At 41.7% G+C, this 17,248-nt stretch overlaps 1 protein-coding gene across 1 annotated transcript in view; it reads right to left on the bottom strand.

Moving 5' to 3' along the window:
• mtnr1aa (melatonin receptor 1A a) overlaps positions 1-14,782 on the bottom strand; it is a 33,331-nt gene extending 18,549 nt beyond the window's left edge. Inside the window, exon 1 of the mRNA XM_071504808.1 lies at positions 14,275-14,782. Coding sequence (XP_071360909.1) covers positions 14,275-14,458 — 184 coding nt within the window. The 5' untranslated portion in view covers positions 14,459-14,782. The remainder of the gene's footprint in view (positions 1-14,274) is intronic.
• Between the last annotated feature and the right edge of the window lie 2,466 nt (positions 14,783-17,248).

Below are 17,248 nucleotides of genomic sequence, written 5' to 3'. Positions count from 1 at the left end.
GCATCTCTCCACACCAGTTCATGTAACTTTCCCATCCCAGGAGAACATCTGTTCTGATGTAACCACTTGATGTAACCGAAGTCTCCACTTTGGTTACATCAAATCTAGTCCAGGGGATTTGTTTTAACATAACCTTGACCCTGATTCAGGGATAATATTATGTTGTTGTGAAAACACCAATTTAACAGCTTGCCCTGCACCCTTTGACTATTCCAGTCCTAATGTGATGATCTCATAGTATTGTTATAAGTTCTGACTGACTTGTTTTATGATGCTGCTGGGTAGCATCTATCTGATCAGGCCAAAACATATTCACTGAACATTTCTGAATTCCTTATGTTAAAATTGTCAAGTGGCTCATCTGCAACTTTTAACATGACAGTAGAGCTGAAACTCCATTAATCCTTTTAAGCCATAAGCAAACACTGCCAAACAATCACTTATTCTAGCTTCTCAAATATGAGGATTTGCTTCTTTTCTCTGTTTTATATCATTGTAAACTGAAGATCATTGGGTTTGGGACCGTTGGTGGCCAAAACAAGAAATTTGAATATTTTTTTCCTCACTTTTTTATACATATATTTTAAAGGCTGAACAATTAATTAATCATCGATCATGCACAGTCCATCCATAGCAAACAGCGAAGAGCTGCGGCATATTACAAGGTTTTAATAAACGTGCTACATGCTATGCCATCTACATTAGGTATGGATATTGATTTATGATCCCTTATCTATTCTTTTTGTGGGTTCCATGCTTTATCAAATCCAGATGCGCTCTAATATTAACACTATTTAATGTTAATGCGAATATTTCATGACATTTGTCTCTCAACTTGGAGAAAGCATTTTAATCCATGCTGTGGTCCTTGCCACTGAGGCTACTGGCCTGAATAGGTTGTTGATAGTCATATCACTCCTTTGCTTTCACTTGCCCTTCCCTAGAATTTACTTTACTTTGTGCCAGTCAGAAACCTACAACATCACATTTCACCATTAGCTATCAAACTATCAAATGCACTAATCTATTTTAATGGCATGCATTGCCACCATATATCAAAGCATGAAAACCAAATTATTAGTAAAGAAAATACTGTGTTTCTCTGTTGGTGTCCAGTCCAGTAAAATGATTAGCTTTTCTTTCCTGTCATAGCTAAAGTCCTGACAGTAAAGCTCTGTGAAGAGATTTCAATAAAAATAATGAACCAAACTATGACTGTGTAATGTAAAAAGGTTGTTAGTAATGCCAAATCCGCTGTGAATCAACACAGCTTTAAACAGATTTTTTCTACTGATTTTGGTTACCGGGTTTGTATTTAAACTGACAGAGAGCTGGAGTAAACGACTGGTCGGCAAATAAAGCAAAACACAGCCAAGGCAACAAGTGAATGTTGCCACAAACAAGATTCCAATTAGATAAAACAATAATGTTGCTCTGTGTTGTGTGTGTTGTTTGTTAACATGATTATTTCGGGAACTGTGTTTTTTGGGTCCTGTCTCTGTTGCTTTGGAGTTTCTCTGCCCTGATAATAATCCAAAATCTCTTAATACAATTATAAGTCATTTTGAGCAATGCACAAGCTGTAATGGAGGAGCTGACAGCGTCAGAACGAAACAATTCTCAGGAACCAGATGATCTGGGAGCGGCTCTGAATGGAAACATTCTCAAATCCCAACCCTAGTGACTTCATCTTTAATATGCATTTATTGTGTAATACTATCAGCAAAAACACCCTCCTCTCATTAATGCTCAGAGCAGATATATGGGGTGTTCCTGGGATGAAGAAAGGTGCAGATCGGCAGAAAATAGCTGCATCCCCAGAAGTGAAAAAGCCATCAAGTCCACTAAAAATCATCCCTAATAACACAAAAAGCCAGTGTTATTGTTATATTTAATCTCTGATATGTTGTCAGTGACAATTTTGGTATGACCACTGAACTTTCCCTAAACTTCCCTGATCTACTTTTACTTTTCAATGAACAGCAACCACAGCAAAACAATCTGGCCCAAAGCAGCACTGATATCATCCATATCTACTTACATCTCCCATTTGATCACGCTGCAATATTTTCCATAAAATATATTATTATTTCTTCATAATGCTACATGCCACATGAGTTCACGCTCATATTCTCAGAGAAGCTGAGGCTTAAGACTAGGTCACTGAGCACTGAACAGCATGAGCATCTAACTTCCTACTGCATAATTCCCCTTTGCTTTTGGACGGTGCCCAAAGAATGCTGGAATGAGCCCAAGTGATGTGTGAATGTGTCTTAAAGTGTGACAAAATACACTCATTTAGACAATAATCACAGGGAGCATGTTTATGGGTCATTAAAGGAAAGCATACTGTGACAAGGAAATCACACACACTAAGCTCCTGCTCATTAGAGCGACGCGTAGGACTCAACTAATTACTTTACGAACGTGACAGGCCACGAAGAATGCGTCATAATCTGCCTCTTGAGAATTAGTGTACACCTCAACACTGCTAACTGTGACTTATCAGAAAAAGGCTGCTGAAAAGCTCAGTCAGAATCACTGCTCTCTCTAACTCTGCAGGTAAAACAAAGTGCAGGAGTCACTGACATTCCATATGTCCACATCTTTATATTGGAGCCAGTTATATAAAGTGGATATTGAGTTAAGCGAACTTTAAGTGATTCAAAACAGAGACAAAGGGAAACTAAATTGGACTCTAGCTGCACAACAGATGATCTAATAATGGAAATATTCATCGGCGATTAGACTGAATTAAATGGATGAGTAAATGATAGGATTGGCTGTTGGATGACAACATATCATTACACAACCATAAGTATTAAATATGTGGATGGCTGAGTACACAGAGGCAAGCACTTCCAGCCACCTTTTCCAAAGCCTGAGTGATGTATCGGTGTGTCATCAGGTGATTTTAGATGATCTCCATATTGATCTCTGAGCGTAGATGTTGGCTGATAAGTTACAGCAAACTGCCAGATATGTTTAAGATCATTTAGGAAGTGGTTTGACATGGTTTGTCCACCAGAGAGCACTGACATGTCTTTAAACCTGCATCAACTGATTTTTGGCTGGAACGCAATAGTGGGGCCTAATCTTGAATGTCCCTGACTGACTGACTGACTGACTGACTGACCGAGTGATCATATTTCCACCTCTGGTCAGCCAAGTGTCCTGTCACTGAATTGGAGTTTCTGGTGCAAACAGGTTCTATAGGGGGGTGTTTACAGTCTGCAGCATTGCCAATGTATCACATTTTCGCCAGATTTAGATACTTTTTTTTCAGACAAACTGGTTGTAAACCTGGTAAATGGCTGGCCCGTGAATGGATGCCAACCAGGGGCTTAGGGCTACACCTCTTGTTACGGGCAGTCTACCAAGCCGCTTTGGTTTCCTGGCTGCTCGGGAACTGCAGGGAAGCAAAGGAACGCTTCCAGTTCACTAGGCCTTGCCACCATTACTGCAAATAAACTACTTTTATTACAAGTATCATTATAACTGAAGAAGGCAGAGGAAAAACTAAACAAAATACACTGAGCAAAGGGAGGGAGGGAGGGAGGGAAAGAGTGAACTCATCAGTAACTACTAAAGAAACTAGCAGGTCTGACTAGCATGTAAACAACAGAAACACCAGCCACTGGAAATTAAAATGAAATACGCTTACTGCAGCAGAGCAATACGGTTTCTGTCCATTGAAACTAAAGGCTAAACTATTGAGGATCCCGGATCCAAGCCTAGTCCTTGCCGCGGCGGGCCAGGTTTGAGTCCAGCCTGCAACACTTTGCTGCAAATCATAACCTCACTCTCTCTCTGCCCACCTTTCTCATCTCTCTCTTTCACTAAGACTGTAATACAGGAAAAGCCTGAAAAAATGACTTTCTCTCTTACTGATCATTTTTATAAGTAAATACAGCTGAAAACACAGCACAGTCTTTGTGTTTCCTTTATGTGTTTGGTGATTTTGTGAGACAACCTTGCATTTATAAAATCAGGATTTGACCAAAGGTGGTCCATTATACTAGGTTTTGATCTAGTCTTGTTTTTCGTCTTTTACTCTTAGGGGCAGCAAAGACAAGCTGTAAACACGTCAACGTGCACTGTTAGCAAACAGTTGCTTACTGAGACATCCAGCAAATACAGTGATATTTCTGACTACCTGACAAACATCCAGTGTACAATCTTTAGCTTCAAATTTGTTTTCCACCAATTCCTTGGGGAAATACGTGGCTCTGTAACTGCTAAATGCACCACTACGTTCACAAGCTAGTCACTAACTTTGACTCTTTACCATTTGGTACTGAGCAGAAAGCATGTGAAGCATGTGAAGGGTATACCAGAGGTTTTTCGCTGCCTGCTTCGGAAAAGAATGAACCGGAAACAGTACAATTGTGAGCCATAAAACCACAACACTGAGGTAAAAGAGGCTTAATATTGGACAAACAATACAGAAAATTTTAGCAATGCAATAAATTCTTCTTCATTATTTTGATTTCTAAGGTAACAAGGCTTATTGCAAAGTATTTCTTTAATATTTTACTGAAGATTATTTAATACTGACTTTAAAATGAGTAAAATCTTGTCCTAATCTCCTGTTTTGTGGACTGATTAAAAAGTCCTGTCTTCAGTCTGTACCAAAGTGAATCTAACAGAGAAGATTTCTCGCTACTGCTTATTATATAACACAAAAGTTTACAGACTTCTGAGGAAATTCAGGATGAATCTCATCTTGTACAGCCTGAAAGAACAATTGTGTCTTCATGAATGTCTCAGAAAATTCAGATTTGAAATGGCCAGACTCTTTTTTTTTTTTCTTTGTCTCTGAACAACAAAACATTATCTTACTATTTGTTATCTTCTGAGAATTTTACATCCCGTTTTCATTTCCTGACAGGGCTTACATGTGCTGCCTAAATTCTGACAACTCTAAGCCTACTCCAAATTTAGTTCCTATTATCAAACAAAAGATCTGCTCTCCTATTTTAGATCAGACATCGTTTGAACAATGTTACTAATTTCACACAGAAAACACGCACCCCTCTAACCTCAGGATTATTTTCAGCATGTTGCAAACAGTGGTCTGATAAGGCTGAATGGGGCAGTGTTCGCAGAGCTACATCAAATGGCATTCGTGTGTCTGCCAAAATAATCATCATTACATGCCATTCAACCGAATCAGCCCATTGGCTCATAGAGAATGACGAAGCTCTCTGATTGAGCAGTTTGCTTGTTAGTCCACCGGACGGACCGTACTCTGTTTTTAGAGCTATTAATGATAAAATAACAAAAAAGGGACAGAGATAATGAAGGAGGAATTTGAACGACAATGAGGTCAGTTTGTGCGTTAAATTACATCTGAGAAGGACTGACTGAGCCTGCATGTTTTTCTGTTTTTCATCAGCGTCCCATTTTAACAGTCATACAATCTGACGCATTCACAGCTGGAAGCTGCTGAGTCCAACCACAGTCTTCCACTGTTTGCCAGTGAAGAAATGGTGGACTAAGTGCTTCAGTCAAGGGCACCTTGAGCGCTGAGGAGAGCGTTTCCCGCTTCCCCGTTCTGATTCTCTCCACTCAGCTCAAACTGGGATTCAAACACCCTTCTCATCACCAGCAGCATCTCTAACCTCTGAGCTTTTACCGCCTTGTGTGTGTGTGTGTGTGTGTGTGTATGCGTAATCAAATAGTTACCGCTCTACAGTAAGCACTCTACAGTATGCATGTGTTATGCATAGTTCCCCTTGGATGAGCATTAGGTTTTACTTGATCTCACTGCCCTAAGCTTCCCATGTGCGTCATCCCGAGCTCCCATCAAGCAGAAAGAAGTTTCACTGTATTATATTGTAAATGATTAAAAATAGCACAGGGAAGCATGGAAAGGGGGGAGGGAGGGTAGCTGGAATGGGGGGGGGGGGTGGAGGGGGGATCTGAAATGGCTGCAAATATGCTCTCTTGTATGTATACGTATTTATAGACTGCGTCTTCCTTTTGAAGTTAAAAAAACATGCTCTCTCCTCGAGTGTGTGAGACGGAGAGACGGACACAATCAGCATGAGAGCAAGAGAATGGAGGCATGCACAGGGGGGTCGCCACAGAGAGGACCAGATGCCAGGCGCCTGCTCTCGTTAAATTCGACCACGTCAGGCCGGTTATTGTTTAACTCTTATCAAAAATAACAGGCTTAAATTATTTTGCCCACTTGGCCCTTATATAATCTGGAATCCACAGGCTTTGTGTGATAACCGTCTTATTGCCTGACTGGCTTGATGCAAAGTGCTATTGGCAGAATTCCTCTACAGGTATGCGGTCTGACAACATAACATCCCTGGAGAACGGTGGGGGTGTTGGATCAGAGTGATACAAACAGACAGGGTGTCATGGAATATGAAGCCTAGAAGGTCAAATTTAAGTGAAAAGAGAAAAAAATAAAAATATCCAGTGTGCGTGTGAGGGTGAGTAAACTTGTGAGCGAGAGAAGTATAAAGAAGGTGGTAGACTTGAGATGAGGCACAAAAAAAAAAAAAAAACTTGGTGAGTGGAATACCAAATGCTGGGCAGAAACATAAAGAGACAGAGAGATGTCTTCTCAGAGGAGACATGTGGAAAAGCAAAGCCTACATTCTTATCATACAGCTGATGCAAATCATATATACAGAATGGATTACTGCAGGCAGGCTGGTGTGTACAGATAACCCTATCAAGCAAATATTAGAAAATCATGAAATCGTCTAGAAGGCTGAGGCAGCGAGTAAAGAGTCGACTGAGTCAAATGAGCGCTTGCTGGGTCAATTTTTCTTTCTCAGATGACCCTGGAAAGAGGCCTAAACCCAGCAGGACAATGTGGCACCTGCCAAGACTTGAATAGTTGGGTCAAATAGAGAAAAACAAGACAGCTTTTTACTGAGCAATTTTCCCATGATGGTTGCTGATGGTTGCTGTCACAAAAAAAAAAAAAAAAGATAAGCCCAGCCTAACCCTGGTGGAAGCAACAAACTAACATGACTGAAAGAAGATTCAGATTCTCTCTCAGAGTGAAGAAATAAGCCGCTGTCTCTTTCACTGTGTGTCTGCTTTGTATGGCAGGCTCGCACCAATCTGCTGCCTGCCTTCTTTTTGCCTTTATCTCCACTATCATGTACTGTCGTGAACCTTTCTCCCTCGCTGTGTCTGAGAGCGAAAGGCAGCGGCAAACAAGCCAGACGAGGTTTGATAACATCATGCACACAATCCCAGCAGCGGAACCACAGCCGTGCATATATATCTGCTACCCAATTAGATACATGTGTGATCTAATGTTTTGAGTTTTAATCCTTATGAGACCCACAAAAGCCCCCTGACGGGAAATCTGTACGAAGCAGATCTGCAGGCCGGGCGTAATTAATGAAAATGTATCAAGTCTTTTCCATGTTTCGGGGAGCGCGGTGAAAAGCAGGGGAAGAGGTGGTTAATGCTGACTGGAAGTTATCAGGTGCAGATCAGCCTCGGGGTACGCTAGCAGGCGCTCCTTTTTTTTTTTTCCCCGTGTCCTGGCTGACAACAGGGGCATTAACTAATCTATAGCTGGGAGTTAAGTGCCTCATGAGTAAAAGAAGGAGATCTTTATCCTCTCCCACTCAATGTTCATTTATTCAGCTTGGGCAAACTATGAATTAACTGCAAAGTCATGACCTGCCGGCTGTTGTGGGTCCCCAATTAGACTGTATTTTTCACCCGCTGAGCCCTTTTTCTTTCAGTTCTTATGCTATTAAGCTGCTCCACCATACTGTGCCGCTCCGACGCTTGTCACAGCAATCACCGCAGAAACTGACAAACCCAGTGAGCTGCCACGGCTCCTGTGCTGTCACGTATCTGTTAGAGAGCAGCTGGAATGATAGGACAACATTGACATGTAAGGACTTTAATTAAATGTTGCAGTGTTTGTATTACCTCTTGTTTTTCTTCAAATATTAACGATCCGTGGGATAAATACTCAGGATGGTATCAAATTCAGAACTAACATTTCAATGACGCGGAGCAGCAGAAAATATGTGACTGCCCTGAGATTGTGTTTATTTTATGAGGCATATAATCTGATGATGTCTTGGCAAGGAAACATACAGTAGATACAGTGCAGCGCCTCTTATGTCAACCTTAGCACACACTCATACTCTCTAACCTTTGGCCTTTCCAGTTATTGAGGGGCCCTTTAATAACTTAAGCTTTGAGGCCCACTTGAGGCCCAACCTGAACTAAATACTGTTAAACTTTACTGAAAAGCTGAATCTGCCTCATACACAAAAGAGAAACTTTAAAGATCCTTTACATTCATGCCTTATGAAACATAACAATACTCAGCTTTGAATAATTATCTGTGCCTGATATGGTTTCTCCAAGTTCAAATACCTTGTCCACTGGCGGGTTCAAGTTTCCACACTTCCACAGATCTTAAACTCAGATTTAAAGTTTTAATCCTTAAGAATTTCATGACACCAAATCCAATTTTCGTTTTTTTTCAGGGCTGTCAGCATTAACGCGTTAATCGCAATGAGCATAAGGCCTTTCTTTTTTTTTTTATCGTGTTAATCGCGTGCCACCAAAGATTTTTTATTTTACACCATCACTGATGCTGTTACCAAAGGCACCCTTACTTGTTGTCAAGCTGCCACAGACACCTTACATGGCGGAGCAAGATACTTCAGGTCATGTCTATGGGAGCAAAAGGGGGGCGGTTCTGGTCTGCATAAAGGGGCGTGTCAGGAGACCTAAAGTGTTTACATCCAATGCCTGAATCGTCGTCGGTGAAGATCAAACGAGTTGAAAAATCTAACTTAACCCAGAGCTCGTCTACGGATAAATAAATTGTCAGACATCTTCATAATTACACAAACATGCTAATGTTAGCTTCTAGTTCAAACAGAGTGACGGTTATGTGTTGTGAAGCAAGAGAAAACAGTTCTGAAATGAAAAATAATATAATTTTAATCATGTGATAAAACATCTGATTAATAGCGATTAACTATTGAAATTCAGCGATTAAGAAAAAAATTAATCGTTTGACAGCCCTAGTTTTTTTCTATTTATGGTCTGCATTTTTTCTGCACTAGCCGATAAATTAATTTATATTCAGGAATTACAGGATACACAGGACATGGTGAATCAAGCTGTCAAGATGATTAAGCTATCAATATTCACTCATAAACGTGGCCCAGAACATATTTGTTCATATTCATGTTTCAAGTCTATTTCCCTTCTTTTTTCATACCTAGCTACAGTGTTAGGGAGGTGAGGAGGTGAGTTGCAGTGACCTACAAGTCACTACTGTGCCTGAACGCATCATGTGTTTACAAGCATGGAGGCTGCTGCTGCTGCTGCTGCTGCTCTGCTAACATGCTGCTCACGCCACACCTCCTGTGTAGAGACAGATTCAGCCTCCCTGTCTAACGCTCGCTCTCTTTACACTGTGTGAGAACTGCAATAGTTTCCTGCAAACTGATCATCTGATCATCTCATCCAGCATGATGATGCACCGTGTAGTAGAACACCTTAGGGACCTTCAGTGCCACAAAGAATTGAGGCTGTGTGGCATAAAGAAGCCACTCAGTAATAGTATGTTGTTCCTTATACAGCACTCGCAGTGTCCAACTCTGCACACTCTGCACGATAAAAACATCAAAGTCAAGGAATATCAAGTAAAACACAGTTTTGAGTGAAGCGTGACTTGAACAAAATGTGATATAACACATTGTTCACTGTCCTTTGCTTAATACAACACATTTTACAACACACACTTGCTTTGATCATGATGTGGCAAATTTATTTTAGCCTAACACCACACCATAAGAACTTTTTAGCCACAGATGGCATGCATTCACAGCTCCTGTCTCTTATAATGCTTTCACACAAGCACTGCAACCCAGATCTTATCTAGACATCACCCGGAGGAGCTGTATGTGAGAACGCAAACATCCAAATCAGTTGGACTAGACAGTAAACAGACTTTACACTGCTGGTTCCATAGTACAAAGTCCATGTACTGTCCCCTTGAGCCTATGTGTGAATAGCACTGGTTGCCGTCTGGAGAATTCACAGCGTGCGATGAAAAAGAAGGGTCATTTACACAAAGACGCTAACGAAAATGTTCAACTGGAGAGACTATGAGGCAGACTGCGAAAAATCGTCAGACAACTGCAAACAAAACACTGCAACTTCCACAGTGCGTGTTCTACAGTGTTTCCAGTAGGTGAGACACAGACAATCTGCTGGAGTGTATGAAAGGGAGTTCATATGAGAAAACAACTTCAGTCACTGTTGGTGAAACTGCAGCAGTGTGAGCCAAAGCGGGCACAGCAGGGTTCACAAAGAGGCAGTCTTGTCATCAGAGGTGGGAACACATGATACAGCCACCCGATATTGATACTGCTGGCAATGGATACATTATGCAGAGTAGCTTGACAATGCCTGACAACTTCTCGCAGACACATGGCTTCTCTGTGTTACTGAACTCTACATTGAGTCTTTACAATGAAAGTTCTTCTGAAGTGTGGTTTTGCCATGCAGGGAACGCACAGTTTTAGAGAATAGTAAACGCAGCCATTCATGTGGGAGATGTTGCTAACGGTTCCTAGGCACAGAACTACACTGATGATTTTTTTTTTTTTTTTTTTAGAAGAAAAGGATAGTGCAGAGAGGCCAGGTAATTCAGATGCAAGTGTATCATTAGAGTTTATCAAATCAATTAAAGACAGCTTGCCACCCATGTTTAACTTGGGAAAAGTTTAACTGGAGATCAGTTCAGCTCGACAGGGAGGAAACATGAGTACAGTCCTTCTTTTAGCTTTGTTCCAGCAAAATAAATTCACCCCAAGAAACTTGTCTCTTCGGTCTCTTTGGTTTAATCATAGCTGTGCACTCTTGATACTGATACATGAGACCCTGATTAACCCTGGTCTACAGGATTACAGTCTCTCACAAAACAAGTCTTTCAAATGGCTTTCCTCATGATGAAAATAAAACAGGATGCTTTGAAAGCAACAGCTACTGTACAACATCTACAGAAGGGGATTTGTTTTCTTTTCATAGTCAACTCTTTATTGAGCTCCACAGTTCGGAGCTAATTTCCGTTTCCCAACAAAGCCAATGGATATTTAGAGAGCTAAAAGATTCATTTTAATTGAAGACAAATGCAAATTCCACTTAATTCTGCATTAATGCCTCAAAAGAGCAACACTACCGTACCAGACACCGGAGGTATACTGAATGATTCTTAATAACATTTTGCCAACACACAGCCAAGTCACGCAACCCTGAAAAAAAAGGATAAACTCTGTGTCATGCACAGAAACAGACAGCCCCGCTCCGATGTGGCGCGCAGCAGAGAATCTCAGTACACAAAGGTATCAGCACACTAAAGCTTGTCTTTTGTCTGTCACTTCAGGCTGTGAATGGTACAGTAGGTAAGTCACTGTTTAAACTTCCCGTGCTGTCGAACCTGCAAAGTTTTCTGCTGTGAAAAGAAAAAAAAGGGATAGTGAGACACAAATAAGACTTTTCAGATATTTTCCAGACATCTGACTCTCTTTTGTTCTCATTCAGAAAAAAAAAAGCATGATTCCATTGTTGTCTAATGAAGACTGCTGGCCCTGGCTGGGTCGCTACACTTGACAACGAGGACTGCTCAGATTTTCCACTTTGCCAGAGCGGTGAGAAATTCAAATTCAAAGCTCAGAGTCTTGTACCACAACCTTTGCGAAGAAAAGGCGTTGCATGGCATGTCAACAATCACACAGGGATACCAGGTTTGGTTTTCTCCTCTGTCGTCATCTATAAAAACGACATAAAACTGCCTCGTGCAATACTTCATGAGCTAATGTTGCATTCTAGCCGAAAAGCCAGCTAAAACTGTCAGCTTGTTGGAATCTTTTGTTTTTCCCCTCATGAATCAAAAAAACTGCTTTATCTACAACAGAACATGACTTATTGGCGTTAAACTGATTCTGTGTCCAGTCATGCAGCTCGAACCGCTCACCATGTGTTGTTGGCTCCCTCTCTCACTGGCCACTTTGTGCGCTGACGGAGGGTTAGGCCACGCAGTGACAGCAGTGCTGCTGCTGCCTGCAATATGTGACCACACAACGCCTGCCAGCTTCTCCACTGAGTATATTTCATTACTCATTATTTAATTCACCCCCTTGTTGTTGGACTGCTGTGCAATCTCTAACAACATTTAGTTGATGCCAAGAAAGTTTATGTCCATTTGTTTTTCCGCCGAGGAGCTCTGATGTCTTCGATGACAGGAAATTGAATTCTTTCAGGACAGAAAATGCAGCAGTTAAAATCCACTCCTGAAAGTTGAGACTGGTCAGTCCAGGTCAAATCTGTGGCTGCGGATGAAATAATCATTTGTGGCATCAAATTTCCCCCCCGATAAGGCTCAGCAAAATGAACAGTATCAGCCCGCCCCGTCCTCAGAACATTCCGACAGTGATGAAAGTATGAATGGAAAAGTTTTTGCATCAATCAATATGTCTGCCAATTTGCACATAATTTGCCAATGGCTTTTTGCACAGGAAATTGAAAGAGCCTTAAGTTAGGCACGCACGTCTCCAGACCTTGAATGGAAAGTAGCAAATGCACTTCAAAAGCCATGAATTTGAGCAACCGCGTCATCAGCATACGTAGGCCTTATTTGTATTCATGGGCAGTTTTGCAAAACAGTAATTAAGCTGCCCCCCCCCTTCCACCCCCCACTTTCTTTTGATCCTCAGACATTGGACTTTTATTCCAGATGCTTGGTTGGAATTCAGTGTGGCAAAGCGAAAATTGAATATCCAGTGGAGTGAATAAATAAATGGTAATCCCAGCTAGAAAGGCTCAACCACACACATCATTAAAGTGGAGATAATATAAGTTAACTCCATGCTTGATTAAAGTCCTGCTGCTGCTGCTAATTAGCCTTAAATAACGGAACAACTTCAAAGATGCAGTTTCCTAAATATATCTCTCCTCTTGTCTCATACTTTGTTCCACAATTTAACGTGCAGTACCATGACTTACAAAAAAAATAAATAAATTAAAAAAATAAAAAAAAAATCACACGTTTTCAGTTTCAGAGATGAATTCTATTTCAAGACAGCAAGTGTTGTGTTCCCATGCAACTCTGTGACTACTGCAGAGTTGCATGTGCGCTTAAATAAAGCAATGGCAGCTTGCAAGAATCTCAGTGAGAGGCAATCACATCCTTGTACATCCTGGATATCACTTAGTGTTCCTTGCAGGGGATCTCCGCTCCCTACCCACATGATGGAAATCTCTTCTGACCCTAACATTTCTGCAGTGAGTGAAATGGTGATGTCAGGAGTGTATTTAGCAAATCGCCCTGCCACAACCTCCAAATGATGACAGTCGGTCTAAGTGTAGCTGCCAGTGCGTGTGTGCGGACCTGAGCACGGCAGGAGCCTCTCGGGCTTTCACAGCAGCGCTCAGTCCTCTCTGACTATTCAGTCATCAGCGTTTTACCACCTTCGCTCGGCAACATCAACACCGCCTTGTCAATCTTGTCCAAACTCCAGGCGCACAATTTAATCCAAAGCCCTTATCTTAATTAAACCCACGTCCAAGTGGTGTGTACGAAAACACGCTCCTGGGCTTAATGTTCCATCATCGACCTGGTAATAATTTTTTTTTTTTTTTTAATTCTGTTGTCATTATCATTATTAAATAAAATCTGCAGGCTGGAGTAACATCGATAGCGGAAGAGCCTGGGAGGCATTAGTGTGAGCACAGCTGGGACGAGCGCCGGGCTTTCCCCGTGGCCTCACACTGTCAACAGTGACCGTGGTGTCTCTCCTCGCTCCTCACCGTGGACCCGCTCAGCACTCGGTGCAGGTCAGGGAAATTACATCCGCTTCAGAAAGTAGGCTGCGGCGAGCGGGGGGGGGGGGGGTTGACCCGAACCACTTAATAACCCGGCGAGAGTAAGAATATATGTGGCAGTATTTTTATTAAAAGGATATAATAGAGAGAGAGGGGGGGGGGGGCAGCTTAATGGGAGGTTGTATTATTGTGAGAGCTCGGATTTAGCGGCTCACCGGGAAACAAAAGCAAACTGTTCTCATTAGTGACACAGCGGCCGAGCACAAGTGTGTTTTACCCCGACAGCCCTGACATGTGGCTGCTGTCACTTTAAAAAGGTTCGGCTGAAGAGTTTTTGTTTTGTTTTGTTGTTTTTGTTGTTTAGTTTTTTTTAAACGCAGCTGCCGCACACTTTTCTCTCCCCCCCCCGACTCGTAACCGACTCACCTGCGTTCCTGAGCTTCTTGTTCCGGTAGACGGAGAAGATGACCAGGAGGTTGCCCAGGATGTCAACGACGATGGTGAAGATGAGGAAGCAGCCCAGAGTTGTGGTGACCCACGGCGGGCGGTTCAGGACGGTGTCACTGGGGTCTGGCGAGGAGCTGTTCAGGTGAGACCCATTTATAACCATTGTATACAGCCGCTGAACTTTCTCAGCTGAGCCAAATTCAAGCGCGCCGCGGCTCCCTGCGCGTCCTAAAGCCTGGCTCTCACCGGCGCCGGTGGTGGGATACTGTCGCCTCCCGCGGCTTTCATCTTCATCCTCTTTCTTCTTCTCCTCCTTCCTCTCCCTCTCTCCTGCGTGGACGTCGCCCAGCTGCCGTGGGTCGGCTCCGGTCGTCTCGCCTCTCTGGTCGCCTCGGCGTCACTCCTGCGCCCGTGTGCCATTCACTTTGTCGGTACGCATGTGTGACATGAAGCCGCAACTTCAAACCTTCCCAGCATGTGACCAAACAGTCCGGAGAGGAGCGGGGCTTTTTATTTCTAAGAGGGGGGGGGGGCGGGGGGGCGAAATACTGTCGCTCGGTGGCCGAAAGGAGGAAAAGCAACTGAGCTGCTCGGAGCAGCGTCCCACTTCTTCATTCATGGCTTTACGCTCTCCTGCTCTGCTTTATTTCAGCCCATTCATTATTCTTTTTGAACTATCATTCATGTTTTTATCAGTTTCAGGGGGAAAAAAAGCCCCAGTACTCAGTAGCGCACCAGGAAACTGTCGTATTGTGCTGGTGATTGATTGAAGGCGTTTAAATCATCCAGAAGCCAAAACTTCTGCTTCGTCAACAATATGATCCAACCTCCCATGATGATCATCACCCACCTTATAATCACAGAAATGCTAATAACAGTTTTGTGTGTGCGTCCACGAGAATGAAATGGCTATTATGCTATTGTTAGTTAATGGTATTCACAATGCCTGCCTGTCAGTCAGTCATAACCCCACCCCCCCACCACTTAATACAGGATTGATTTTTTAAAAAATAATAAAATATTAAAGAATAATTTATGTCATTTTTTAAAAAAGACAACTGTCTTCAGCCTCTTAAATATGGAGATTCCCAACTTTAAAGACAGTCACTGACAGACACTGGTAAGTCATTGATTACTTATCCTTTAAGTGAATTTACAATAATCATTAAATATTGCCTCCAATCTATCAAATAATATTGTCAATATGTTTTTCTTTGGCAGTGCCAAATCAGTCAATAAGGTTTGTTATGTTAAGATTCACTTTACTTTCTGAAAAGCCCAGAAACATTTGCCTTTATGAAACCGAACCTACAAACAAATGAATTAATAAATAAATAAATGGCTTAAAAGTGACCATTAGTAACAGTGAGTCATTCAAGTATCACAACATTTGCTGCTAATCTTTTCGGACACCATAAGGATACTCTCAGCAGCTGTCACTGGTGCAACTTTGGGATAAAAAATATATAAAAAAAAAAAAAGAAAGTTTCTGCTGAACTCCATTTATTGTTTCTTTTTAAGTCACTCTCTTTTTTCAACATGTGCACATGTTTCACTTTGCTTTATTCTCAAGAGACTCTTCATCCCTTTCTGTCCCTCACAACATTATGTTTCTACTCAACAATGTCCCAAAATTATTAGTCATAATAATCCTGTGCTGCCTTTGGAAATCTTCCTTTATCCTCCCTTTCAGTGGCTCTTGCCATATTATTTTAAAATACAAACAGCTCATCATTACAATATGTGTTATAATATATTTGTGAGTTTCAGTCATGCAAAACATGATCATTATCTCTCCCCATTCATCTCTCTATATTACATTTCAGGTCGGTCTGTTTTCTTACTGAACTACTCTAATATCAGGCATTGATCAGCAAACACAGAAATCTGTAGTGCATTCGAGGAACACGCTGGAGACAAAGAAACCCATGCTGTATATCAGAATAAATTGGAGGGAGAGAAAAGAGGCAACAGTGACTGATTTTGAATGATTACAGCAGTTAGTGAGACACTACAGCAAACATACTGTAAGAAAAAGTAAATGGGGACTGGGAGGTCGAGAGGGGGAGGAGAGGAAAGGAAATTCTGAGTCTTTGTGCGTCATTTGCTGATGTTCAATCATATCAATTTCGCTTGATGATAAAAGAAGCTGTGGTAGCATCGGCAGAATGAGTGGAGCATTTAGAGCTACCTCATTGATTCAACAGTTAGGCCTGCATTTAATGAGGAAAGTATTTCCATTTTTCACTGGAAATGAAAAAAATATGATTATTGCATGCATCACATAGTTTACAGCAAAATGTTAGCTGCTGAAATGAAGCCCAGTTTCACTCTTTGCAACGCACAAGCAAAGTCAAACCAGTATATAATTATTTAATCAGTTCACTTTTGGTGTAAGGAAATATAAACTAGATTTTTACATCTAAAAGCTAGGAGGCTTCTGTAGCTTCCACTCAAAAAAATGGAGGTTAGTTAACCCAGCCTGCAAATGTTAGCACAGATTTCTACTAGACGTTACTTTTCATTCATGTTATTTCAACACACGCTGAATCACTGACAGCTCAACGACCAATGTGGTGTACTGCCCCCCCCCCCCCCCCCCCAACAAACTCATGTAGTCTAGTTAGTGACTGAAGACATCTATCACTTAAAAACATTCAGTATTTATGAGGGCCCATCGCTCTATTAAACTTGTATTCTACTTGGAAAGTGGAAGCTAGTTAGCTTAGCCCACTTATATCAGTGCGTTTTATCATGTTATTTCAAAACCTGTTGAGGCATTAGCAGCTCCCTCTCACCCAGTGCTTTCATTTTTAAATTATTGAAAGGAAGGGGTTTGGCTAGTATTAGCTGTTTCTCTGTCTTGAGTCCAGACACAGTGATGGAAACTGACCAGACTGTCAAAACTCACGCAACGTGCAGTGGTATAATCTCAGCACCCTATTTCAGAGTT

Source organism: Trachinotus anak, unplaced genomic scaffold (assembly GCF_046630095.1).
Source record: "Trachinotus anak isolate AG129_WGS33_773 ecotype Australia unplaced genomic scaffold, CSIRO_AGI_Tana_v1 ptg000019l, whole genome shotgun sequence".
Lineage (NCBI taxonomy): Eukaryota > Metazoa > Chordata > Actinopteri > Carangiformes > Carangidae > Trachinotus > Trachinotus anak.
This window is presented reverse-complemented; position numbering and strand designations above follow the sequence as displayed.